The 26,055-nt window shown below is 41.2% G+C and overlaps 3 protein-coding genes across 5 annotated transcripts; all 3 read left to right on the top strand.

Moving 5' to 3' along the window:
* The first annotated feature begins 326 nt into the window (after positions 1–326).
* On the top strand, positions 327–14,283 carry washc5 (WASH complex subunit 5). The gene is made up of 29 exons (XM_080040007.1): positions 327–358; positions 1,023–1,304; positions 2,850–2,995; positions 3,220–3,304; positions 3,520–3,620; positions 4,110–4,302; positions 4,497–4,649; positions 4,823–4,936; positions 5,311–5,482; positions 5,594–5,721; positions 5,992–6,121; positions 6,457–6,569; positions 7,466–7,632; positions 7,957–8,032; positions 8,277–8,387; positions 8,847–8,987; positions 9,435–9,515; positions 9,652–9,753; positions 9,996–10,175; positions 10,344–10,468; positions 11,014–11,176; positions 11,358–11,460; positions 11,550–11,629; positions 11,892–11,995; positions 12,161–12,290; positions 12,416–12,512; positions 13,191–13,344; positions 13,505–13,592; positions 13,850–14,283. Exons 2-29 carry the CDS (start codon positions 1,119–1,121, stop codon positions 13,904–13,906), a joined length of 3,480 nt encoding a protein of 1,159 aa, XP_079896133.1. The 5' UTR covers positions 327–358; positions 1,023–1,118; the 3' UTR covers positions 13,907–14,283.
* Positions 14,284–14,575: 292 nt separating this feature from the next.
* On the top strand, positions 14,576–18,270 carry nsmce2 (NSE2 (MMS21) homolog, SMC5-SMC6 complex SUMO ligase). Of its 3 annotated transcripts, none has more exons than XM_080039340.1 (7): positions 14,576–14,649; positions 14,853–14,989; positions 15,470–15,576; positions 15,757–15,910; positions 16,754–16,836; positions 17,193–17,299; positions 17,792–18,269. In XM_080039340.1, exons 2-7 carry the CDS (start codon positions 14,875–14,877, stop codon positions 17,901–17,903), a joined length of 678 nt encoding a protein of 225 aa, XP_079895466.1. In that variant the 5' UTR covers positions 14,576–14,649; positions 14,853–14,874; the 3' UTR covers positions 17,904–18,269. The 3 variants fall into 3 exon arrangements, with proteins under 3 accessions (XP_079895466.1, XP_079895468.1, XP_079895467.1); XM_080039342.1 differs by having other exon boundaries at positions 14,590–14,630; positions 17,792–18,270; XM_080039341.1 differs by having other exon boundaries at positions 14,596–14,756; positions 17,792–18,270.
* A 2,389-nt stretch (positions 18,271–20,659) lies between these two features.
* Positions 20,660–22,920, top strand: lratd2b (LRAT domain containing 2b). Its single transcript, XM_080039488.1, has 2 exons — positions 20,660–20,801; positions 21,117–22,920. Exon 2 carries the CDS (start codon positions 21,331–21,333, stop codon positions 22,162–22,164), a length of 834 nt encoding a protein of 277 aa, XP_079895614.1. The 5' UTR covers positions 20,660–20,801; positions 21,117–21,330; the 3' UTR covers positions 22,165–22,920.
* Positions 22,921–26,055: the final 3,135 nt, after the last annotated feature.

Genomic DNA, 26,055 nt, shown 5'->3' with positions numbered 1-26,055 from the left:
TGTACGATATTATTTCCACATGAAGTCAATACATTTGTCCATGTGCACAATTTCTCTAGAAGATGTGATTGCTTTATCTAAATCTAATCATTATTATTTCAAATTAGCCTTGTAGCTATTGTAAAATACGGTATTAATATACACATAGGCCTATATATATTTTAATGAAATAAGAATACTGCCTTGTCTTGTATACAGGCTCGCAATTTAAATTTTGTGGTGGTTGTGGGGAAAAGCACCAGTCATCACACCGCTCCTCTTCTCCGGCGACCCGAATGAACAGAATCAAACATACCCAGCAGCGGTAAAGTCATGTGATTGGTCATGAGGAAGTAAACAGGAGAGAAGACTCGAAGAGGCAAGCATTTCTTCTACTTGTCTTGTGCGTTTAACATGTCCTGCTATTTAAATTATGCAATTAACACTTTAAAAAAAGTCACATGCCACGACATGTATGCATTGTTTCAAGTGTTGTCGTCTGTCTGCTCCATCAAGGCGAATCATAGTCGCTCGTTGGCTATATGCTAGCGTTAGCTGGGTGGTGATGGTAACAGTTAGCTGATGAATAACCATATTGGCTAACTACACTCTTTTACACTCTACATGTCTATTTATTAAGAAACCAATCTAAAGGCTAAACGAGTGTTTAAAAGCCTGGCTATTGTGATACTTCATTGTTGAAAACGGACATTAACAGGACGAAAGTTACACTTACTTAGTTATGTTGTACAATAAAGTCGTGTATTGCTTTATAATGCTCGTTTCACTGTATGTCCGGTTACAAAACCTCCAGCCTTTCTCATGCAAAGACCTCTGATAGTAGAATACTGAGCTAAGTAAAGGTAATACCAATGTAATTAGCTAAATACTTTAAAGGTAGCATTCAATGTCTTGCTCCTGGAACATTCAGCAGGGTGAATGAATCTAGCATAACTGGTTGATTTAAAAAGAACAACAGAAAATGCAAACCAGCATTGATTGAACTATCTTTTAAACTTGCTGACTTTCCCTTTTTTCTTCAGCTAGAGAATCAGAGGAATCAGCCTGCTGCACACAGACACAGGGTCAAGGTGTGACTGTAAACTGTCCATCGTCCCTCCCCTCTTCCTCGGGCCGCCATGGTGGACTTCCTGGCGGAGAACAACCTGTGCGGTCAGGCCGTCCTCCGGATCGCCTCTCGGGGAAACGCCATCATAGCCGAGCTCTTGCGCCTCTCTGACTTCATCCCCGCCGTTTTCAGGCTCAAGGACAAGAGCGACCAGCAGAAATATGGAGACATCGTCTGTGACTTCAGCTACTTTAAGGTTCGGATTTGACCAGGGCCAGGCAATCTCAGATGTTCCAAGCTTGTAGCTAATTCCCTGCCTTCCATTTACCATACCATTTCGTACTATATAGTATGCCAGAAATTAATTTAGGATGTCCCAAATACATTTATGTCAAATGCAGTATGCCAAAAATTCCCCAGATGCCCTACTACCCGTGGCTAATACATCCAATAGCTTTTTGCAGTATGGAAACCAGCATGCTTTATAGTAAAAAGTAGGTTATGTGATTTGGATCCAGGGTCTTACCCCTTGGCCAAACCTTAAATTACAACTGCTTAAGTGACAACTTAATTACTAGGTTGCATGATGATGTATGTTTATTAAGATGTAGTCAATATTAGATTCCTCATTTAGTAGAGAAGTAGAAGGAGGCGGATATACACTCACCGGCCACTTTATTAGGTACACCTGTTCAATGGCTTGTTAAAACAAAAAGCTAATCAGCCAATCACATGGCAACAATTAAATACATTTAGGCATTTAGACGTGGTCAAGACAATGTACTGAAGTCAAACCGAGCATCAGAATGGGGAAGAAAGGGGGTTAAAGGGACTTTGAACGTGGCATGGTTGATGGTGCATGGCAGGATGAATCCATACTTTCATGTTGTTTACGCCAAATTCTGAACCTGCCATCTGAATGTCGCAACTGAAATCGAGACTCATCAGACCAGGAATTATTTTTCAATCTTCTATTGTCCAATATTGGTGATCCTGTGAGAATTGTAGCCTCAGTTTCCTGTTTTTAGCTGACAGGAGTGGCACCCGGTGGGGTCTTCTGCTGCTGTAGCCCATCTGCTTCAAGGTTGGTCGTGTTGTGCGTTCAGAGATGGTATTCTGCATACCCTGGTTGTAACAAGTGATTATTTGAGTTACTGTTGCCTTTATATCATCTCAAACCAGTATGCCCATCCTCCACTGACCTTTGACTTCAACAAGACATTTTACGTCCACACAAATGCCGCTCACTGGGTATTTTTTCTTTTTCCGGCCATTCTCTGTAAGCCCTAGAGATGGTTTAGCCTGGAAATCCCAGTAGATCAGCAGTTTCTGAAATACTCAGACCAGCCCTTCTGGTACCCTCAACATTGCCATGTTCAAAGTCACTTAAAACCCCTTTCTTCCTCATTCTGTTGCTCGGTTTCAACCTCAATACGTTGTCCTGTCCAGGTCTACATGCCTAAATGCATTGAGTTGCTGCGATGTGATTGGCTAATAAGTTATATGTATTAACAAGAAATTGAACCGCTGTAGCTAATAAAGTGGCCGGTGAGTGTATATTTGCCTCATCTGTTATAACTGCAAATCAGCATTGGCTTTGTACGTACTGCTGTAGGTTTCTTATTAAGCTCAGGGCATAAGCAAATATTTTAGCTCTGTGTATATGACTTGTGAAAATAATTGCTTTCTTATTGGCACAGCTGTTCAAATTTGTCCGGAGCTTCGATTTCATTTCTTAAAAGACATTAGTATTGATCGAGTATGGGATTACATTGGTTTGAAGTTGTTGCTTCTCCTCCAGGGTCCGGAGTATTACGAGGGGAAGCTGGAAGCCAAACCCGAGCTTCAAGATCTGGATGAAGAGTTTCGAGAGAACAACATTGAGATCCTGTCCAGGTTCTACTTTGCTTTTGAGAGCGTCCACAAATACATAGTGGATCTAAACAGGTAATGGATTTAGGGTTTTCGTTTTTAAGTTCACTCTCAGTTCCTGTCGATTTAAGAGGAAAAGTCTTTCAAAATGCGAGAAAAAAAACTTGCTTTGAGCTGTCCTATTATAACAGATAACAGATAAAACATCAATTGGGTTGACACACTCTCCCTATTTTTTCTCAATTTTCTAAATCTCAGACCTGATGTATTTCAAAGGTTTGTTTCACTCCTCCCTTCAGGTATTTGGACGACCTACATGAAGGCGTTTATATTCAGCAGACCCTGGAGACTGTGCTGCTAAATGAGGATGGGAAACAGCTTTTGGTGAGTGACACAGATGCAAATCAGTTTGTGACATGACGGGGACAAGCCTACGCTGCGTCTTTGAAGTCTGTCTCTCTGTGATGTGTTCATGATAGAATGGATCGGGCGGTGCGTCTGATTTCCGGATGGATTTCCATGCCTTGCCCTTTAAATGACATTTTGACGATAATAAGAATCGACAGAAGTTGATTGTGTTTGTTTTCTTCTCCACACAGTGTGAGGCTCTCTTCCTTTATGGAGTCATGTTGCTGGTTATTGACCAGAAAATTGAAGGGGAGGTCAGAGAGAGGATGCTGGTTTCCTACTATAGATACAGGTGCGCTAGTGATTCTCACACGCACACACACACACATGGACACACACACATGGACACACACACATACGGACACACACACACACACACACACACACACACACACACACACACACAGCCACACACACAGCCACACACACAGCCAAAGTGGATTCACTTGACTTGACTCATATGGGCATTGGGCATTGATTGAACAATATACTTGATGTTGGTGTACTTGATGTTCTTTTATTTTTCTGCTTCTGCCTCTCGGTTAAAATATCACTTCTATTTTTACCTGACTCCGAAGAATAACCAGGCAGAGGCATTGAGGGTACACACAGAAGCTTGCTGATATGTACTTAAATGAACATTTTAATCCAGTACGGCAAGATAATTCAATAATCAAATGTTGCTTGCTTTAATACCAAGACCTTACACACAACTTTTGTCCTCACTTGCCTCTGTCATTGACTTGTCTCCCATTGTAATGTTGCTTCACATTTTCTTCAGTGCTGCCCGTTCATCCGGCGACTCCAACCTGGATGACATCTGTAAGCTCCTGCGCAGCACCGGCTACTCCAGTCAGCCTGGAGCCAAACGGCCGGCCAACTACCCAGAGAGCTACTTCCAAAGAGTTCCTATCAGTTCAACCTTTATCAGCATGGTCATCGGCAGGCTGCGCTCTGACGACATATACAATCAAGTGAGAATCATGTGCTGGAACATCACTTTGAGCTTTAAAAATAACTGAAATAAAAAAATTCCCATTCGGATTAGCGCTACCTTTTCCTGTGTGAGAGATGACATGAGACTGTAGCAGCTTGAATGGGTATAGACTGAAACTGAAGATCATCATGGGCTGGACCTAATATCAAATTTCACTCCCCTGTCCATCAGGTGTCTGCGTACCCTCTACCAGAGCATCGTAGCACAGCGCTGGCTAACCAGGCAGCCATGCTGTATGTCTGCCTTTACTTCAGCCCATCTATACTGCAAACCCAGCAGGCCAAGATGAGGGAGATAGTGGACAAGTACTTCCCCGACAACTGGGTAAGGCCCAAGTGTTGTTCACCAGATGCAGATTACAACTGAATATAAAGAACACAATACTGTGGCAGGCATTTGTTTTATTTGGCATTTACTTTTTTTCTTTTGTGTCTTTGCTTTGTGTCACTTCTTCATTGTGAATGTTGTGCTGAAGTGTTTGTGTTGTCTGCCTGCAGGTTATCAGTATTTATATGGGGATCACAGTGAACCTGGTGGAGGCCTGGGATCCATACAAAGCTGCCAAGACTGCTCTCAACTACACCCTGGACTCTGCTAATATCAAAGAGCAGGTATTAAACCATCCCAAATGACTTCAGGTTCACACAGACTTCTGCTCCATTAAAGCCCTTCAGTGTAGCAGTTTGTTGTACGCAGGGACTGATAACTGTGTCTACAGAACCATGCACAATCTAAACGATCAAAAGGATATTATTTATCACTGAAACTGAAACTTGTAAAAAACAGATGAAGAGATAGTAAATATGCTTCCATATTATAGTACAGGTACTCACATAGTGATGAAGGACCATCTTCGTTTAGTGTGTCATTTAATCTCGAACATTGCTGCTTCCTAATGGCCCCTAGTGGGAGTTATCAGTTAATAATTTATCATTCAAGATGAAAGATATTCTTCCCAACAACATCTCCATCCCTGTGTGTTCAGGCCACTCGATATGCAGCCAGCATGGAGAGCCTGAGGCCTCAGGTGCAGCAGCTGCTGAAGGAAGGGTTTCTCAGGGAGGAGATCATCCTGGACAACATTCCCAAACTACTCAACTACCTGAGGGACTGTAACGTGGCCATCCGCTGGCTCATGCTGCACTCTGCAGAGTCGGGTGAGAACAATCAGCACATTCTTTTCTTTTCAGGCCACAATGTAACTGAATTGATAAATGTGATGTTTAGTTTACGGTTACAGTTTACACAAATGAATCATTTCCCTGCAGCCTATGATCCAAACAACAAGCGACTGCGCCAGATCAAAGACCAAGTGCTCAACGACTCCAAGTACAAACCCAAGATCCTGTTCCAGCTCCTGCTGGACGCGGCTCAGTTTGAGTTCACACTCAAAGAGGTGAGAGTCACTCTTCAGCAATGCATCATGGGAGTGATGACAGGGAAAACATGGCTAAGCCTTCTCGGAGTGAAAGTGTGAGATGAATGCCGAACTCATTCCAAAAGGATCCAGCCTACTGTCTCCCTCGTTAGGTGTCTGCTCTGTCGTCTATTATCTAGTCGGTGCATCAGACGAGAGAGAGGACACACATTTAATGTTCTCATTACACGTCTCACCCGTCTAAAACCATCCTCACCGGCCGAGCATCTGTGCTGTCCCTCTTTCCAGATGTTCAAGCAGATGCTGACAGAGAAGCAGATCAAATGGGAGAGCTATAAGAAGGAGGGATCAGAGAGAATGACAGAGCTGGCCGAAGTCTTCTCCGGCGTCAAACCTCTTACCAGGGTGGAGAAGAATGGTGAGTCACACGATAAGCGTGGAGGATAGCACAGCACACAATTGGTAAAGACTAAAGGAAGGAACACAAGCCAAGCAGCCTTTTTCATGCCAAAAATGTCATGTTTGAACACAAATGCTTAAATGAGACTAAGCTTTAAACTGTTCGGAGAAAAATGTTGAGGCAGGCCAAGCTAAGGAAAAAATGTGCCAAGGACACAGGCGGATTAAATTAACATCAGCCATACTTCCTAATGTCATTGAGACTTTAGCTCTAGATCCAATTTGTCTTAATAAATATACATTGATACAATTCCTTTCTCCTCTTGTCATACGCTCCTATATTTCTCCTCACAGAGAACTTACAGGCCTGGTTCAGAGAAATTTCAAAGCAGATCGAGTCTTTGAACTATGAGGACTCCACAGCTGCTGGGAGGAAGACCGTTCAGCTCATACAGGCTCTTGTGGAGGTAAGCGACACAATGATAATGATCTATTTTGCATCCAAGACTTACATTGATTTTGCCCCAGTTTCATCCATACATTTAATATATGAATCCGAAAACAATAAATGCAGAACAGTATCAAAACTAATTTCTATGGAAGGCATAAGGATAGGCACATCGGAATACATTAAATAAACTTCTCAGTGGATTGTAATGCCCTCATTTTGTCGTGTCTATCCTGACACAGTCTATCGGGTGGGAAAAAAGGAACTAGAGCTGCAACGATTAATCGATGAATCGATTATTAATCGATTATTAAAATAATCGCCAACTATTTTGATAATCGATTAATCGTCTTGAGTAATAAAAAAAATAAAAAATAAATAAAAAATCCAAATTCTCTGGTTTCAGCTTCTCAAATGTGAATATTTTCTGGTTTCTTTAATCCTATTATGACAGTAAACTGAAATATCCGTGTGTGTTGGACATTACAATACATTTTAGAACGTCAACATGGACTTTGGAAAATGTATCAACATTTTTCACCATTTTCTGACATTTTACGGACCAAATCACTAATCGATTAATAATCGATTAATCGAGAAAATAATCGACAGATTAATCGATTATCAAAATAATCGTTAGTTGCAGCCCTAGGAACTGAAACTAATTATTTTTATTCAATATTAATTTGTACATCAAATGTTTACAAAAATGAGCTAGGCCATGGGTACAGTTTTTGTGCCAGCACTGAATTATCCTACTGAGCCAGAAATTGTGTTAACGCCAATGGAGATTTATTTTCAAGAAAATAAAGACATAAATAATAAAGAAGAAAAAGATATTTGATTGCTGTGTTTAAAAAAGAAAATTGTCCAGATATGTGTGTCTATACATTTTTGTTCTCTCTTGGTCTTCAGGTTCAGGAGTTCCACCAGTTGGAGTCCAACCTGCAGGTCTGTCAGTTCCTGGCTGACACCCGGAAGTTCCTGCACCAAATGATCCGCACCATCAACATCAAAGAAGAGGTCCTCATTACCATGCATATAGTGGGAGACCTGTCCTACGCGTGGCAGATAATAGACAGGTCCTTTTCCTTGCTGATGCCTTTTCCCCTTAAAGCCATACACAAACTCTGAGGCTGAAGTGACCGTGAATACATTGATAAATGAATGTTTGATAACACAGCTCAGCTACACAGCTCAGTCAAATGCTGTACTCTCTGGTATTATTTTCTACTTTGACTTTAGTTCACATTAGAAGCGCCTCAATAGTAACAGCTTTATTTTACATGGTCAAGCAGAGACGAGCTGTGAGACAGTCTGCTCAGCTTCTTCTTGTGTTTAGTTTTTTGTCAACATAGCAGATTGAATCAGTATTTTTTTATTCTGGTTTATGTTTTATTCTGCAGCTTCACATCAATTATGCAGGAGAGCATCCGAGTTAACCCTTCCATGGTCACCAAACTGAGAGCTACATTTCTGAAGGTGAGGACTGTTTGTGCACACATGCTCACTCATTTGGAAAATTGTTACCTGTGATATTAATATAATTTCGGTGTGTGTGTGTGTGTGTGTGTGTGTGTGTGTGTGTGTGTGTGTGTGTGTGTGTGTGTGTGTGTGTGTGTGTGTGTGTGTGTGTGTGTGTGTGTGTGTGTGTGTGTGTGTGTGTGTGTGTGTGTGTGTGTGTGTGTGTGTGTGTGTGTGTGTGTGTGTGTGTGTGTGTGGCCAGTTGGCATCTGCGTTGGACCTTCCGTTGTTGCGTATCAACCAGGCCAACAGTGCTGACCTGCTGAGTGTTTCACAGTTCTACTCTGGAGAGTTGGTGGCTTATGTCAGAAAGGTACAGTATATATCAAGTCATGTTTTCACCCATGATCTTACAAAGGTAGCTCGTGTATTTTAAGCTTTTTATTTTATTCTATTCAACACACTTTCCTGTGGAACTCATAAACGAACACGGTTCTATATCACAACTCCAGCAAATGAGCTCTTTATGCTGTAAATTATTGTTCAGTAACTGTGCAGTAACAGCTGCAGTCATGATTAACAAACATCTGTTTAACAAATGTACCCTCAAAACATCCACCAAATATTTATGTTAAGATGCTTTTACCTTCTGGTTTCATCAGTCACATGCCATATTACTTTATGGCGGAGGATTTGCTCGTCCTTGCTGTGCACACGATTTGACGTACCATCTGCTGCTTTTGAAGACCAACATAGAATTATCTCTCCATTAAAAAAACCTGTTAGACTCATTATGGTGCTAAGTTTGAGTATTGTCTCTTCTGGTGTCCAGGTGCTGCAGATCATCCCAGAGAGCATGTTCACCTCTCTGGCCAAGATCATCAAGCTTCAGATCCATGACATCATGGAGGTGCCCACGCGGCTAGATAAGGACAAGCTAAAGGACTACTCCCAGCTCGGGGCTCGCTATGAAGTAAAATCAACTGTTGTCACACTTTACAATGTGCACGTAGCTCCTGGAGTATAGTGTAGCATGTCGCAGAAGTAATGGAAATGAATGATATATGAAGCTGAAAGAAAGGGCCTCGTGTTCTGTTTTGATGTTGACTCTACTACTACTACTACTACTGTATCTAACTGTGAGGCAATCATAGTAACTGGCATATTTAAACATCACTCTCAGCTTTTGATATTAAATACAAATTAGAAAAGAAGCCATTAATGAGAATTTGTCTTTTTAATAGTGAGAAGGAAACATATTATTTTGAAAAGTTGTCCGATTATGTACAATTTAACTTTATTTAATATTCTACCTTTAGCTTATCTCAATACTTTGAAATTTGACTGATTTTAATTTTTTTCACAGGATTCTGTCCGTCATTTGTGTGTCTCACCATTTCTCTGCTTGGTGTGATCACAGGTGGCTAAACTCACCCACGACATCTCCATTTTCACTGAGGGGATCCTGATGATGAAGACCACTCTAGTTGGGATCATTAAGGTAGACCATGTGATAAAGTTAGCTGGACGTCACTTTTTGCACGATGATAGACTATGAAAACACCTTTGCCTTTTTTTCCAAATCAGCTACAGTTCAGTTTACAGATTTTACTTTCTCACACACTGTGATGCTTTAGGTGGATCCTAAGCAGCTTCTGGAGGATGGCATCAGGAAGGAGCTGGTGAAGAGGGTCGCATATGCTCTCCACAAAGGATTGATCTTCAACCCAAAGGCTAAGGTCAGACATCTGATCTGCTATCTGTTGATGTCCGCACATTTTTATATTTATATTTTACAGTGCATCATCAATCTTGAATATGTATTTGTGACAAATTTGTTTCCCTCAAAAAGTATTTTTTTAGATTAACGTATAGAACAAAATATGAACTAATGTGCATGACCTATTGCCCTGTCAGAGTCAAGGATAACAACGCTGGCAAATATAAAGATGCAATTAATAAAATTCATCCGCTCCCTCAGTCTAGTGAGCTGATGCCCAAGTTGAAGGATATGGCGGCCACCATGGACGGGTTCTACAGGTCGTTTGAGTACATCCAGGACTACGTCAGCATTTACGGCCTTAAGATCTGGCAGGAGGAGGTGTCCCGCATCATCAACTACAACGTGGAACAGGAATGCAACAGCTTCCTCAGGGCCAAGGTCAGGCTCAAATCAGTAGCACACCCTTTACGCTTTCTGATCACATCCTCTGTATAGTGCATCGCCATCAGTTCATCCCTCTGTAATCGATAGGAGACGCACCGGCTGTTTGTCTATTTGTCAGTATGGGCCGTTGATTGATTGCTTCTCTCCTTGCTTTGGGATCAGATCCAGGACTGGCAGAGTGTGCACCAGTCCACACACATCCCCATCCCAAAGTTTCCCTCTGTGGACGAGTCTGCCACCTTCATCGGTCGGCTATGCAGAGAAATCCTCCGAATCACTGATCCCAAGTAGGTCTCCTTAAATATAACTGAAATTGAGTAATTGAAATCCTATATTAGTATGTAATGCCTCTATGCGACAGCTTAAGGCCTGAGGCATTATGTTTTCGGGTTGTCTGCCCGTGCCATACTTGATATCTTGTGACCGCTTTGAGTGGATTTTTTCAAACTTTGCACAAATGTCGTCTCTGACTCGTCGATGAAGATTTTGGAGGTCATAGGTCCAAGGTCACTGTGACCTCAAATCTTTTTAGCATATATTTGGAGAATACATTTTCTGTTCAGTTTAGCACAAACCTTCACTTGAACATATTCGATTTTGGAGGTCAACGGTTACTGCGACCTTACCTATTGTGATCTCCCAGTGACCTTGTACCAAACTGAAGCTTTTTAGGAGCTTTACCGTTTTTTTTAAAGCATTGCCTACCACCAGTGTACTTTCACCATTTGGCAATTGTATGCCTCCATGCCTCTCTTAGAACAACACATAGAAGCGTTGATGCTGAATCATCCAGTATTTAGGAGCTCATGACAAACCTTGGTCCTTTCTACAGGGTAACGTGCTACATTGACCCGCTGAACACCTGGTATGACCTGAAGAGCCACCAGGAGGTCACCAACAACCGGCTGTTCTCTGAGATCCAGAACACTCTGGGTACATTCGGACTCAATGGACTAGACCGCCTCCTCTGCTTCATGATTGTCAAGGAACTTCAGGTAACTAGCAGGCAATACAATCTCAGCTTGTGTGTGACGAAGCCACCACCCGTATAGAAATAACCAGAGGCAAAAAAATGACTGCTTCTAGGTTTGTAGGGGTTGTAGAGTATATTCACTGCACATAGTTTGCACACCTGAATATGTAATCGCCTTACACAACCTGTTTTTCTTCCATCAGAACTTCCTGACAATGATTCAGAAGACCATCCTGAAGGACAAAGCTGTGGTGGATGTTTTCAAAGCCATGCTGAGCTTTGTCAACCCAGTCCAGGGCATCGTTGGTAGGTAATCATTTAGGAAACCATGCAACTGTCCAAGGATCTTTTTATTCCTTGAAAATAATCTTATTTTCTTCTACATTTTTCAACAGCTAACTCCAGCAAAGTGTACGCCAGTGCTGTGGCCAAAACCCAGAAGATCTGGGGCGCATACTTGGAGGCCATCATGAAGGTACTGCTCCATGCTGTTCTCTCTTGTCTTGAGTAGAAAATACATTTTAGTAATTTGAACTTACACGTTTATGGGGATGTGTTTTATTTGAAGATGAAACAGGAGCTCCGTTTTGTTAACAATGTTTAAAGCATCTCTATTTAACTCTCTCTCTCTCTCTCTCTCTCTCTCTCTCTCTCTCTCTCTCTCCGGTGTTCTCATGCCAATGCCAATAAAGACACACTACTTTACAAACAAGGTTACATCAATGTGTTTGTTGCAGGTTGGTCAGATGCAGATTCTCAGACAGCAGATCGCTAATGAACTGAACTACTCCTGCAAGTTTGACTCCAAACACTTGGCTGCAGCCCTGGATAACCTAAACAAGTCAGTCCAGTCTCACCAACTCAGAACCTACACAGCAACTTCTTTAATATGTCTATAATTGTGTTACAATATAATTTACTAGTTGGTAAAAGAGTATTGCTTTAATTCAACATTTTCTTCAAACACTTTTTATTCATCTATCAACTCTTAATGTGACCTTGCCAGGTCTCTGCTGGCAGACATTGAAGCTCACTACCAGGACCCATCCCTGCCCTACCCAAAAGAGGACAACACTCTTTTGTATGACATCACAGCCCACCTGGAGGCTGCGGGCATTCACAACCCACTCAACAAGGTGTGGAGATTACAGCCGTTATTTCTCCCACTAATAATCATTGATTTCAGAGACCCGCACAAACACACTCTGTCTACTTTTTGTTTTGTCTGTTTATTTCTCTTTTGTTGTTTTTTCTCTCACAGATCTACATAACCACAAAGCGCCTTCCTTACTTCCCTCTCATCAACTTCCTGTTTATTATCGCTCAGCTGCCTAAACTTCAGTACAGCAAAAACCAAGGCAAGTATGGTTGGTGATGAGTGATTAAGTTGTATAATTGTGAGTGCTGCAGGGCTGTCCCGAATACCATTTACAGGCTTTGAATACCCGTTCTAGAAAAAAAACAGTTAAAAACGACATGATTAATCCCAATGTTAAACATACGTTGTTTCTGAAGTTCCAAATGGATAGAGTAGGTGGCGTACGTGTTTAAATAATACTCTATATACTGTCGACAAGCAAGTTGCCCGAGTTCAAATGTGCCATGCACAATGTCTGAAAACGAGGCTGAAACAACACCAATCATTTTCTTATCATGTGGTAATTTTTAAATATTCCCAAAATAATTTATATATTCCAAAACATCTATAACTGCTATATCTAAATTGGCATTAGCTGTCAAAATGTATTATAGTTAGAGCTTTTTTTGCGCATAGGTTTGATGCAAAAATTCAAATAACAAAGCTTCCAAATACTGAATTGAGCCCTCTGTTACATAATTTTATTAATGTTTTTGACTGGGCAGGCTGCGCACTCTACTTGGCACACAGTGTATTATTGTGGGAAATGTTAAATGTCAGAAAGGCTTAGAGAATATGAGCACACCAGATTCCCTGTGGTGGATATTTCTGTTAGTATGTCAGACTCATTGCATCAACATGGAACTGACCACACGTCTGACATCTTTGGTTCTCTCAGGAATGACCTGCAGGAAAGCCACAGACCCAGTAGACTGGCCTCCGCTTGTGCTCGGCATGCTCACTCTGCTCAAGCAGTTCCACTCCAGATACACACAACAGTTCCTGGCCCTCATTGGTCAGTTCATCCGCTCTATTATGGAGCAGTGCACAAGGTAACCAAAGAAACTCGACTACTACACTTCCTTTGTGCAGTTTTGAGTAAAGATATTCACAATCTTCTTTTTGTTTACTTGATCTGAATACCTTTTTTGAAAATAAACTTGTTATGACCTCATGAGCTAATGTTTGAGTTTCCATTTCACCCTGTCATAGTCAGAAGATACCAGACATGCCTTCTGATGTGGTGGGAGCTCTGATGTTCCTGGAGGACTATGTGAAGTACACCAAACTGTCACGCAAGGTAGGACAACGTTGACCCGAGTAATGACGCTTGTAGTGTAAAAAATGTGGCAAATAACAGTCTGAGCTTTGAAAGATGATTCTAACCTAATATCTATAGCAGCTGTATCATTATACAGTAACATATAATACCGTCTGTCAGTAAGAATACATACATGCACCATTCCCTGAACTAGACACATCCATAGGAAGCATTTTCCCCCTGTATGTATTGTTGGAAAATAACATATTTCTCCTTCTTTTCTCCACATTCTTAAGGTGGCTGAAGCCCATGTGCCCAGTTTCATTTTTGATGAGTTCAGAACAATACTGTGAAGATCTGGATGAAGAATTTCATAACAAATGTATGTTTATGTTACTATAGGCTTTTTTTCTACTGCAGACATTTTGACGTATCATAAAAAAAGCACAGGTGTTATTACTACTAACATTAACGAATAGTTTGCAGTAAGATTGGTAATGTCAGTGTGAATGTTACACAGAATGCACAACACAAGAACACCATGCTCAGCCTTAATTCAATTTGTGATTTAAAACTGTAGCTTAATGTCTTCAATTTAAAAAATGCCTATTGAATTGTTTACTCACACATTTCATTGACCATTAATGTCTGATTGCACTAATAATAGATTGTAAATAGATAAACATTTTTAATTGCCTATTGCCAACTTTGAACGCTATCATGTTGTTATTTGTGCCATTTCTAAATGGAATTCAGGAATAAAAACTCTTGGACATAATATGTTGTTTTGTTTTGCCTCACTTCATTTTACTATCTTTTGGTCAAGGTTTTTACTTGACTTTGTTTTTTGGGAAAAGAAAGAAGGCAGTCCTGGATTTTATAATGGCCACTAGATTGTTACTATGGAAATATGATAGGCTAATTGCTATATATTTGTGTCCTGTGGGTGGCAGCAATGTGGCTTATGGGCAGTATAGGCATACAGTCTGCCGGAAACTAAAAGAAGATGAAGACGGTTTTACTTTGACAAACAAACCCGGAAGTCATGCTCCAGAGCCACAGTTGTTTATTTCGCGGGTGATTTAAGAGTTGTCTTGTATGTAATGTTTGTCTTTTATATAATGTTTGGCTATATATAATAGTATCTGTAAACAAGGGCTGACACAGATTCAGACACTGCGCTTCACATTCATACAACCGCTCGTATGTTGGCTTATTAAGTTATCAAGAGTATAGGGTTCATTAGCACGCTAGGCTAACCTAACATTCAGCTAATGTTTATTGCGTCTTTGTTTTCAGAAGATAGAAAGTACCCAGCGTAATGTCTCTTAGCGCCGTTCACGGAACACTGTCGAGCCTAAAGTCATGTCAGACGGACATCGGGACGGGAATGGACATAGTCACAGATGTGGCTTTGGACCTGGCGGAAACTCAGGGTACATATTTCAAGCGTTCTTCTCTAATGTATAACTGTCAGTCACCCCACCAAGAAAACGTGTACTCCAATCATTTCACATTTCAGACATTATTGTACTTTTTACTCTACTGCAAAGCACTTGTATACAGTCTATGTTTGGAACCTATAGCTACTAGTTAGTTACAAGAGTTATGATTAAAAACAAATTATTCATGATTATTATTGAATATAGTGAGTGATCAGATATTAATTGATTTGCCCAGCATTATTATATGCCATTATAATTACTGGTATCTTTACCCATGGAGTAGCCTACAGATGACATAAAACATTTTTGTACGTGTTGCTGTAAATTAAATAAGACTGAATTAATTAAGGTATGAACAGATTATAGTACTGGTGCAAATTGACCCCTTTCATTGTGTTCAATTATGTATAGTGTGGTATGTGACTCGATGTGCTGAACACTTTTTCCCTCCCTGCTGTTCTGTTCCACAAGGGATGACCCCTGACATCCAAGAAATGGAGGCCATGATTCTGGAGTGTGCCAAACTGGACAGGGAGATTAATTTATTTGTTGACGTTGTGCAACAGGTCACATCAGAGGTGAGTGGACATGGTACGGGCTGATCACAGAAGTGGAAAGCATCATTTTCCCCTGCTGCTACTAACGGTCAGCCTCAAAATGCATGCCCTGGGACAAGACTTTCTGGTGTGGCAAGGGGCGATGTCAAGGGGTTGTAAAATGTTCTGAAATTTAGCTTTGATATACTTCTATTTCTACAGGCTACTACACAGCCGCCAGAGGCCATGTTCAACCTGTCAGCCACAGTGAAGGAGCAGTTTGAAGAGAGAGCAGCCAGGCTCTCTGACGCTGAGCTGCAAAATCACCAGAAGGTGTTGGCCTTCAGAGACAGCATCAAGAACTCTCTCAACCAAGGTAAGACCAGGGGACTGGAAGGCACTGAAACACATGCTGAAAGAATGTGCTGCAATCTATTCAGGAATTTTGAAAAAAAATGGCTGTATTTGTAGAACGGAGCGAGTGGTCCGGTGGGATGGGTCCATTTTTCGGGGATAATAAGTGTAATTTGAAACTCACAACTCCCATTGTAAAGTGTTAAATAATAATTATGTACGACAGCCACACCGTAGCTGTTAATTTCTGCCAATTTCTAATGGTTGTTTTTGTTAGACCCCTTATTTAAAAGGTGGCTGCGTAGAGACAATGCTTGGTGCTAAGTTGCCTTTAAGAAAACCTTTTGTCTGGGCCATTGCCTGAAAGAGTTTAAGGAGGCATCATGTTGAGTTTGTTTTTTAATACCCCATGCACAGGATTACCTTTGACTATTCAATAGTTTGTAACTGCCCATGGACAATAGCAGCAGATATTGTAAACTTGATACGTAGGCTAAAAAAGGAAAAATTGCTTTATGTGTGGGTGGTTCTGTTAGATGTTTGTGCAGCATGTTTAGGTTACATGTAGGTAACATGTGGATCTTAAGGCTATGTGTGCCACTACGAATGTATGTGTCCGTTTGTCTAATGCCAAAGTAACAGTTTGTGAAGCGGTAGTAAAATTGAGTGAACACCAAATCCATCAAGTAATTACAATTAGCTTTTAATAACATGCAAGATTAGCCCTGCATTTATAATCACCTATTTAGGACATGTTACAGTCAAGTCCATGTGCCTTCCATCTGGATGTTCCCCTGCCATCAGTTCATCATGTATTACTGTGATTGGACATTTGGAAGCACATTGAATGTATGTATGTTTGCAGCCAACCAAGAGTCAGCAGAGGAACTGGATGAGGACATCGCTGTCACACAGAGCCAAGTCAATTTCACCTGCCCACTCACACAGGTAAACCCCTCCAGCCTGCTGCTACATAGTTCATTTATTGTAGTGCAACACATACTCTTACTAAAATGCAATATCTCTTTGTATTTATGTATTTATTTATATTCTTATTCTGTTGTTTTCTATGCAATCACAATAAACTTTTTTCCAAATTATTTTCTGTGAAATTAAATATTTTCACATCTGTCTTATAACGTAATTTCTGACAATAACATCGGTTCCAGTATCAACACAATAGAAGATATCCTCCATTTGATGTGTGAGCAGTGTTGGTTGTGTGTGTGTGTTTCGTTATATAACACCCCCACTATGTGTGTGTTTGGTTATATAACACCCCCACTGTGTGTCTGTATTGGAAGGTGGAAATGGTGAACCCGGTGAAGAATAAGAAGTGTAACCACCACTACGACGAAGTAGCCATAGTGGGCCTGATCAAAGCAAGGCACAGCCAGCAAAAGAAATGCCGGTAAGACACTGTCCCTCTGACGACCGTTAGAATGTTGAGTGAGGTCTTTTCGGGGGGCTGCTACATGTGTGGGACCAGCTGCTTGCCTTGTTTCACATTTTCTTTATTGTAATGCTTTGATGTAGGAAAGAAAGGAAATGTGGTTGGTCAAACAGGGACTGATTGAATTCCTGTGCTGGCTTGTGTAAAAATCGCCTATTGTCTTGAATCCTGAATGCGGTCACAGTTCACACCTCAAATTCACAATTAAAGCAACAATTCTCTAAAGGGCATTTCATGTGTTTATAAAATATTTAACTTATGAAGTGGTGTTGTCGTTGTTATTTGTGGTCATACTTTGTACTCTTCATACTCCCTGATGGGCCTGTCAATCAAGTCGACAGGAGTGTCAATACAAAGATTGTTGTATTAATTTGTCTAATATATATATACACGTGTGTGTGTGTTTTAAGAACCCTCCTTTAAGCGTGTCCCTCTCTATCTGTCTGTTAGCTGTCCTGTGGTGGGCTGTGGGAACACTGATGTGAAAGAGTCAGATCTGATGGCTGACCAGATACTGAGGAGAAAGATCCAGAGCCACAAGAGACAGAACAACCGGACCTAGTACTTTACTGGAAGAATCGTTCACCAGCCATGCCTTTGTAATTAATTGTACATTGAAAAAGGGATCTGTTGTTTTACTTTATGAGAGATGTGTCCATCATGAACACTCTGTCATCCAGTTATTAAGAATTTAAGAAATGATGACTTATTTTTATTTTAGCAAGAGCGTTGTTATGTACTTCAGCATTTTTTTTAATGTAAATAAATATGCAAAACTTTCCTTAACTAATGCCACCAAACTGTTATCTTTAATTGGGAGTGTGGGTGAATGGGTTTTCAAGTATATTTTCAAGTCAACATGATGCAGTTAGTCGACGTAACCACAAGAGAGCAGTGTCTGCAGGATTTGTGTAGTCTGCTGAGGCAGAATGGAAGAAATAAAGTTATGAACACTAAAACAGACAACTTTGAATCCAGGAAGTGCTCATTTTAGCATGTCATCAGGTTAGTGAGCCAAGACAAATATTAGTAATGTTAAAATCTTTGTGACTTGTCATCCCTGTTTTTAATAATAAGACAGATTCTTCTAATGGCTGACGACTGAAGTCGGACACTGGAGATAGAAAAACAAACAGTTTTTTGAATAAGCCATCAAACCATTCTCTAACATCAGCAGGAATGCACTTATGTGATTAAATCTCCCTTCCTGCCTGCTCTCGCTCCCTGTAAAGGGTCTTTGTTCCAAAGAGAAACAAACAAAAGACCATGTTGCGATGAAACTAGGTGAAGCTAATCTTTTAATAACCTTGCATCAGGCATTTATTTTTAAATAATAAATCAGTAATTGCTCTTTCTCACCCAACAGTGCGTCACGCAGAGCTAAGAGCATTTTGCCAGTGTAGCAAATGAGTGACAATAATCGATTTAGCGTACATTGACTCATTCATTTCTCCACTCTACTTCATTTGGAATTGCTACTGTGCAAATCTCATCTTGTTTACAGCACAACATGTTAAGTCACAGGTAATTTCACAACAACGCTTCAATTTGTGCAAAGTGCATATAAACACGAGTTGTTGTTGCTTTCACCATATCACAGGCAAGAGCCATTTAGCGGTCTCTTTGGAGCGATGCAGAGCTGTAAACATCCCCAGAAAATTCAATCACAACCTTGTACACACATGCAGTGCAGAGAATAATAATACCAATAATAATACCATTTCCAATCAATTCCCCACTGAGTTGGCATTATGTTTGATCAGGAATTTACAATAGCCTATTCAATATCTCCATGAAGTACAGGCTTGTATTTGGAGGCTTTAAGCTTTTGGCTGGAGGTGAATAAAGTCCTATTTCCTGGCACAGAAGTCCTGGCCCAGACCAGTACCAAAGCTGGATGCAGAGTGAGAGCTAAATCTAAACAGTTTGACAACCCTTCTCCCAAGACGGGAGTGTTTGTTCATTGTGCTGTTGACATTCTTTTTTATTCTTATAGTAGTTGTCAAGGAAACTATTTTCTCAGGGCTTTCCCACATGACCTGTTGAGACTCACAGGAAGCCATCGCCACCTGCTTCTTTGAGCTTTTGAAAGGAAAAATGCGTATTCCAGAACAATCAGAACTGGAGGAAAGAATGCTAACTATACATCCAATTAGGAATTGATAGGTTTTTTTTCTTCCTCAGCATTTGCATGTCTGACAGTATTGCGACTGAATGTCTTAGGATATTCACAGCTCTGCATCTGTCCATGTTTTAATGTAAGTGTATACAGTAATGGCTGGTTGAAGGAGCTCAACTTTACAGGAACACTGTTGATGAATTCAAATGTATACCCCAAAAGTTGTGCAACACATTAGATTTGATTAAATAAACCAGTTTTGGAATGGTTGTTTTTGTTCGAAAGAATGGAGGAACATTTAGTTAGATTAATATTTAGTCTTGAACAGTATTCTTTTTTCAAGTCTTAGTCAAGTTATGATGCTAAGCCTCAAATTACATCACCATTCCCTGTACTGGTGCACAGGCACAATGTGAACTGCCAAGGAGATTTCACTTAATAATCTGATTTCACTCTTTAAATCTCATTGCATCATGGAACAAAATGAAAGCGGATTGATATACTGGTCAGTGCATACATTTGGTTACTGTCAATGCAAACCAAAAGTCAGGCTTGTTCACATGTTATTTTGCCTGAACAATGCAGCGTTGATTACGAATGGACAATTTAATGAGAAATATTCTTTAAAAAAACCTACATGGGTGAAATTCTCCAAACCTCAACCCTTCCAGTTGTTTCTTTCCTACAGGATCTGTCTGTTACTCTCTGCACATGAAATGTTGAATGTTTTTATAATGTCCTTCTCAACTCTTTTATGAGCTCACCCCTCTGTTGTAGAGTTAGTTTACATTAAACCTATATTGATAATTGAAAAAATGGTAGGTGGAAAGTAGGCCTCGATGCATGCTCCTGTTTTTGACCTTTTGGGATCATTCCCCACTTTGTAAAATCACTTTGAGAGCCCATAGCCTACTGAATCATGTAAAATGTAAAATCTAACCACTGATCAAATATATTGATTTTCTTTTGTTAGGCCACATTTGTTTTTCTTATTTTACAACGATAAAAAAAAACATTTCATGCAACTCAAACTGCAGTGGAAACTAGATTTGATTCTACTCATCATTTGAAGTAAAGTGGAGCCTGGATATGTAAATGAGGCGGGGAGGCGTACTGTCGCTTTAAAAGACGACACCTCCCAGCAGTCATTAGATCCTGGGTGAGTTTCTGTGCCGTGGTTCATATACTACAGACAGTCTGAGGAGCCGCGCAAACCTGGCAACAGCCCAACACATAGGAAAGGGGAAACGGTCTGCGCAGTCTGAATTCCTGTTTATTTTACCGATGTGACAACAGGAGAGAGCGAGAGAGAGAGAGACGCCGCCAGGAGCTGAACTGCAGGTGAGTGCTTCTGCAGTACAGAGAGTTGACAGTGGACGAGTAGCCTAATTCTAGGAAACAACCTAGAAAGACCAACATGACCGCAGAGATATAAGTGGTATCAAAAAGCATTGAGTTTAAGTATAATAAGTAAACACAGCAGCCTAGTTAAATTGGTGTGTTCCACGGAAACTGTGAACCAACAGGTGTGTCAGGTCACACCTGTTGGGAATGTAAACCACGCAGAGTAGGCTAGTTTAAAATTGCAGACTGGTCTTTTCATACATGTGCTCTGGCCTCGTTGTTTAAGCAACTCTCTTGTTTGTTTCCGTACAGGCGCAGTTGGTGTTCATTTGGAGGACACGTCCAGCTAAACATGGATTATTGGTGCCCGTTTTCAGCGCTGTGGAGTTTGGTTTAGACAACCCTGCCTGCGCCTCTCCCTCCCTCCGTCCGTCTCTCTTTCTGTCTGTTCTGAAGCGAGTGCGCCCAAGAAGAACAGGTGGATCCTGTTTCATGTGCTCAGCTTTCATCCACCTTTTTAACCTTTATGGGGAACCAGGTGGAGAAACTAACGCATTTGAGTTACGCAGAGGTGCCAACGTCGGACCCAAATGGCCAGGGGTTCGACCCGGGCGATGACGGACCTCGGATCGGCGTCTCTTACATTTTCTCCAGCGATGGCGGCGACGACGACCAGGACGAGAACCTGGAGCACCTCTCCCGGGACAGCCAGGCGGCCGACCACGAAGAGAAGCCCTTCGACCCGGAGGACGAGCTGGAGTGCGCGGTGCACTACCGCGAGGAGAGCGTCTACGAGAGGAGGAGCGGAGCCGAGATCCACTCCCCCGAAAGTCTCCTGAACAAGTGCAGACCCGGAGACCTGGTGGAGTTCGTGGCCACCGGACAGTATCCACACTGGGCCGTTTACGTCGGGGACTTCCAGGTGGTTCACTTGCACCGGGCCGAGATCAAGAACAACTTTCTCACCGACGTGAGCCTGGGCAAAAAAGGCAGGATAGTGAACGGCCTCTACAGGTACCGCGCGCTCCCGCCGGAGGTGATCGTGCGCAACGCCCTGGACCACGTCGGCTCGAGAGACAGAGAGCTCTACTGGAGGAACTCTGAGTGTTTTGCCGCCTGGTGCCGATTTGGCAAACGGGAGTTCAAAATCGGAGGGGAGATCAGGATAGGGAAGCAGCCTTACAGGTTAAAGTTGATCTTTTCGGAGAAGAAGAGTCACGTGCTGGAGTTTCAGAGCCTGGAGGACGTGCTCATGGAGAAGAGAAGGAACGATCAGATCGGCAAGGATGCTGTGATGCAAGAGCTGGCCAACCACCTGAGCACAACGCATGAAATCAAAGAGGGGCATTTTGCCAACTGATGAGTGGAAGTTTGCAGATTTGTGCAAATTTGAGCTTTGGGTAGGCTACACACCATCCGTGGGCCATGGCGTGTGTATATGTGTGTGTATGTGCCAAACACCACCAGCAAGTGTATCTTCAGAGGGAATTAAAATTCATCTTTTAAAAACCTTTTTTCACCCAAAATGAGAGGAAAAGCCCTACCAGCTGGGCTGTCACTTGCTTCCTTCTTAAGTGCATTAGCAAGGCAGATCACAATGGTCAAAACACTCCCACTAGGGGATTTGCACACTGGTGGTGAATTTCCTCCCCTCCTTCCTAAGAAAAACTGAGATTATAATCCACTCAACCAGAGATGAAGTGACTTGTTGGATCCATTTGCATCTGAGCCGCACCTGCACTCTAATCATTTGGGGAGAAAGTAAGAATTTAATTGACCATAATTATGGTTCTAATTCAATGAATCTTTGCAAAGAAGAGCACAAGGAAAAATACTCAGATTTGCTTTGTTCCTGACGAGTGTTGAAAGCTCCTGTACAACTCAGGTTTTGGAGTTCAATACAGAGTGAAAGAGTGAAGGCTGCCTGTGTTCAGTGTTGTTGTGTGTACACCTTTGAGGATTCCCCTCTGTAGCTGTATGTCCAATCACCACACAGCTTTACCCACTCTTGGACTACCTTGTGGACACTGATGTATTGATTCATCCGTTTCAACAGTTTAATATTTTTTTGAAAAGATGTTTGTATGAAGGAGTTATGGAAATAAATATATATATATTTGAGCAGTAAATATTTTTCGTTTCTTCAATGAAGGCCGGTTACCGACTTTAAAAAAAAAAGATTCATGTTGGTATAATGCTAATCGATCATTTCAAACCTCTGGAAAACTAGAGTATATGCTATATTCTGTTGAAAGCCTGCACACACTGAACATCACACAACTCTCAGCACAGCTTTTGCAATGCACAGACTATTTTTAAAAGCATGCTATAATACCACTTTCTCTATCCCAGATCACACAAAGAAGGAGGCATGTCTTTATCTATTCAACTTGAAAGATCCCTGCTTGTTGTTTGCTGTTGTGCTGTGAAAAGTGTTGGCTGAAAATGCTGCCGGTTTAATGTAAACATTTGCAGATTGCCACAAACTACTCTAAACATTTGCTTTGTGTCAGCCTGTGTTAAGATATGTTCCAACTGGACATTTTGCCTTTTTTACACCTCTGCCGACGGAAGATAAGTCCTGTTTCAAAGTTTGGCCAGAGGCTTAAAAATGCTCTTCACCCACATTTGGCTTTTCCTTCCATCCCCTGGAATAACGACATTCAATACATTTTGGGTTTGTGTTCAACCCAAGCCCCAACCACAGCGATCCACTTCAGCATCCAATGCGGAAGTGACAAACGTTGCAGTAGCTTCTGGTGGCCATTACGAGGTGGTAACAAAAGTTAGCAATTTTTCGTTGACTCATTTGTTTAACAGGCCGTTTTCACAGTCTTATTAAATGATTGACAGCTATCCGCCCGTTGTCCTTCACTTTGCTTCAGAGGTATACATTAGCTAGATGGGCGTATCTCCCTCCCCCCAACGTCACATTAATGCCCTTTTTCGGCAAGAGGAGTGAGGCGGAGTAAAAATCTCACAAGATGGCGACGAGCATAAACCAGGAGAATTGGATGCAGTAGGAATATCTCAGGTCAGCCCGGATGCTACATCCATTTTATATACTATCTATGGTTCAACCACAAAGTAAGCAAACCTAGTGTAATCTCATTACAATTAAGTTTCTTTCAATTTAAATGTGCATTATAAAAAAGTATCAATACAAAGAAATTAATATATAAAATTCAAGTTGAAATAATTTGATAATCAGGCCTTAAATAATACAGTATATCTGATAACAGGAAATGGATGCAAAATTAGGATACAAATTGTGATTTTTTAAAATCCCAATATCTACATAAAGTCACATAATAAGAGCCTGTGAAACACTGTACAGTATGTTCACATACAGAGTCTGCTGTGGAAATTACAGCAGACTCTGAGGTTGTTTTGAACTGTGAAAAAACTTGTTTTTTTCCCACAGGCTTTCAGAGGAAGTTGACTCCCCCCTCATAGCTAGAATAGTTACTTTACCTCTGTTCATTTTTCCTCTGGTGCTATTTACATGGAAATGTATGATGCTGTAGTCATTTAGCTGCAGGTGAGGACCTATACTGAACCTATAGCATGGTCATCATCAGCACTGGTACAAAATAAGAAATATGCTGGATACATTAGCATTTCTGCAATGCCCTGTGGCCTACCACGGTGACGGAACATACATTGTTTGTGTGTGTGTGATGCATATTTGTGACTGTCAGTTATGTTTTTACCACCAACAAAAATCCTAGCAGCATCGGGGGAAGCACACAACATTTTTCACCATGTGTGAAAAATCTGAAATGGAATTCTACTTACACATCATATAGCCTATTACATATATTTGATGTTCTTTCATCAAATCTGTCTTATCTGCATACATATTCAGTACAATGCTAAACACACAATGTGTATGACTTGCAAACATGTTAAATTGTATTTACATCCTCTTCAAACATTTGCAAAGATAATTATTTTTTAAACATTTAAGACTGCATTGTTTACATCCATGGTATAGCCTTCAGTCTGTACTCAATGGTATGCCCTCTGCATGTGTCAGCTCAACAAAGTAAAAGTGGCCAGATGCATGAAGCAACCAAATCTAGAACTCGCTCATGTAGTTGTAACATTATTCATTTAGCTGGTCTGCGCTGAAATTGCATAAGTTTTTTGCATCCAATCCAAACAAATGACCTCAGTTTTTCTTAGCACCAGTGTGATCTGTAAGCAAGCCACTTTAGATGTGACTAGTGAGAGTGATCTGACAGTCTCAAAGAAACCTTTTACCATGCTGCAAAAAGTGTGGAACTAGGGGAAGCTTTTGGTGTGACATTTTGTCTCAATCATGTCAGCGTTTTGGACAGTGAGTCTGTCCTGTTTCCTTTAGAGGTTTGGAGGAAAGCCCACGTCCCTCAGGCAGAACTGGCAACATTACAGTAGTTGGGGACAAGCCAGGGCTCACATCAAACCCACCCCTATGCTATGTTTACAAAATGTCCGTATCCACAAGAAAACTTCTCCCCACACACAAACATGCCTGAACTTTAGAGAAACTTGCTCGTCTGGAGATTCTATCTGACAGGCCCACAGGAAGTAGCGGTGTAATTTTCGCCGTGGCCTCAAGCCAGTGGCAGATTTGTTCTCCATGATAGTTTGAGGACATTTGGCAATTTCTAGGTTATAAGCTCGACTATTTAGAACACAAATCCCACCTCAGGGCTTTTTTTTCTTATTGAACTGCCAGTTTTATGCAACTGTTGGTGCTCAAACCGAATCTCTGAGCTGCTAAGGTTTATGCCAAAAGATAGGACCCCTCTTAAAATCAGTAAATAATGGGATTTATCAATGGCTGTCGGGAAAGAGAGTGTGCTTGTAAGATAAGATATGAAAACAGATTGCCAAGATTACCCCAGCCTTTGAACAGTCAACTCTTAAAAAATATTAATTTGCCTCCTCACCTATATATAAAATCATCTGCTCTGATGGACATAGTGTTGAAGGGGTTTGTTTGTCAGGTCATTTTTACTGCCCACTCACCTGAATCATGTTTATGCTTGTGTTCGGACAGACAGTCCCATTCCCTGTGAATTAGTGAGAGGATAATGAAGCTCCAAAATGTATCCTTAAAATGAACGTCACTGCATCCAGTATTGATCCATAGGCAGAAAAGCACATGTATAACCCCCCCCCCCCCCCCCACACACACACACACATTTCAGTGGGAACTTCTAGCTGGACCTACCTGCATCGGGTTAATAATTTATGAGGGACT

Source organism: Ammodytes marinus (assembly GCF_949987685.1).
Source record: "Ammodytes marinus genome assembly, chromosome: 13".
NCBI classification, from domain to species: Eukaryota; Metazoa; Chordata; class Actinopteri; order Uranoscopiformes; family Ammodytidae; genus Ammodytes; species Ammodytes marinus.
The sequence above is the reverse complement of the archived record's forward strand: the minus strand, read 5'-3'. Positions and strand labels throughout refer to the sequence as shown.

Bases quoted from the DNA above. Each gene is read 5' to 3' on its own strand.
- washc5 (XM_080040007.1), top strand. From the start codon at position 1,119: ATGGTGGACTTCCTGGCGGAGAACAACCTGTGCGGTCAGGCCGTCCTC. The intron at 4,937-5,310 runs GTATTAAACCAT...CTGTGTGTTCAG, and splicing joins CTGCTAATATCAAAGAGCAG to GCCACTCGATATGCAGCCAG. The intron at 13,345-13,504 runs GTAACCAAAGAA...ACCCTGTCATAG, and splicing joins ATTATGGAGCAGTGCACAAG to TCAGAAGATACCAGACATGC.
- lratd2b (XM_080039488.1), top strand. From the start codon at position 21,331: ATGGGGAACCAGGTGGAGAAACTAACGCATTTGAGTTACGCAGAGGTG.
- nsmce2 (XM_080039342.1), top strand. From the start codon at position 14,875: ATGTCTCTTAGCGCCGTTCACGGAACACTGTCGAGCCTAAAGTCATGT. The intron at 15,577-15,756 runs GTGAGTGGACAT...CTATTTCTACAG, and splicing joins TGCAACAGGTCACATCAGAG to GCTACTACACAGCCGCCAGA. The intron at 17,300-17,791 runs GTAAGACACTGT...TCTGTCTGTTAG, and splicing joins AGCCAGCAAAAGAAATGCCG to CTGTCCTGTGGTGGGCTGTG.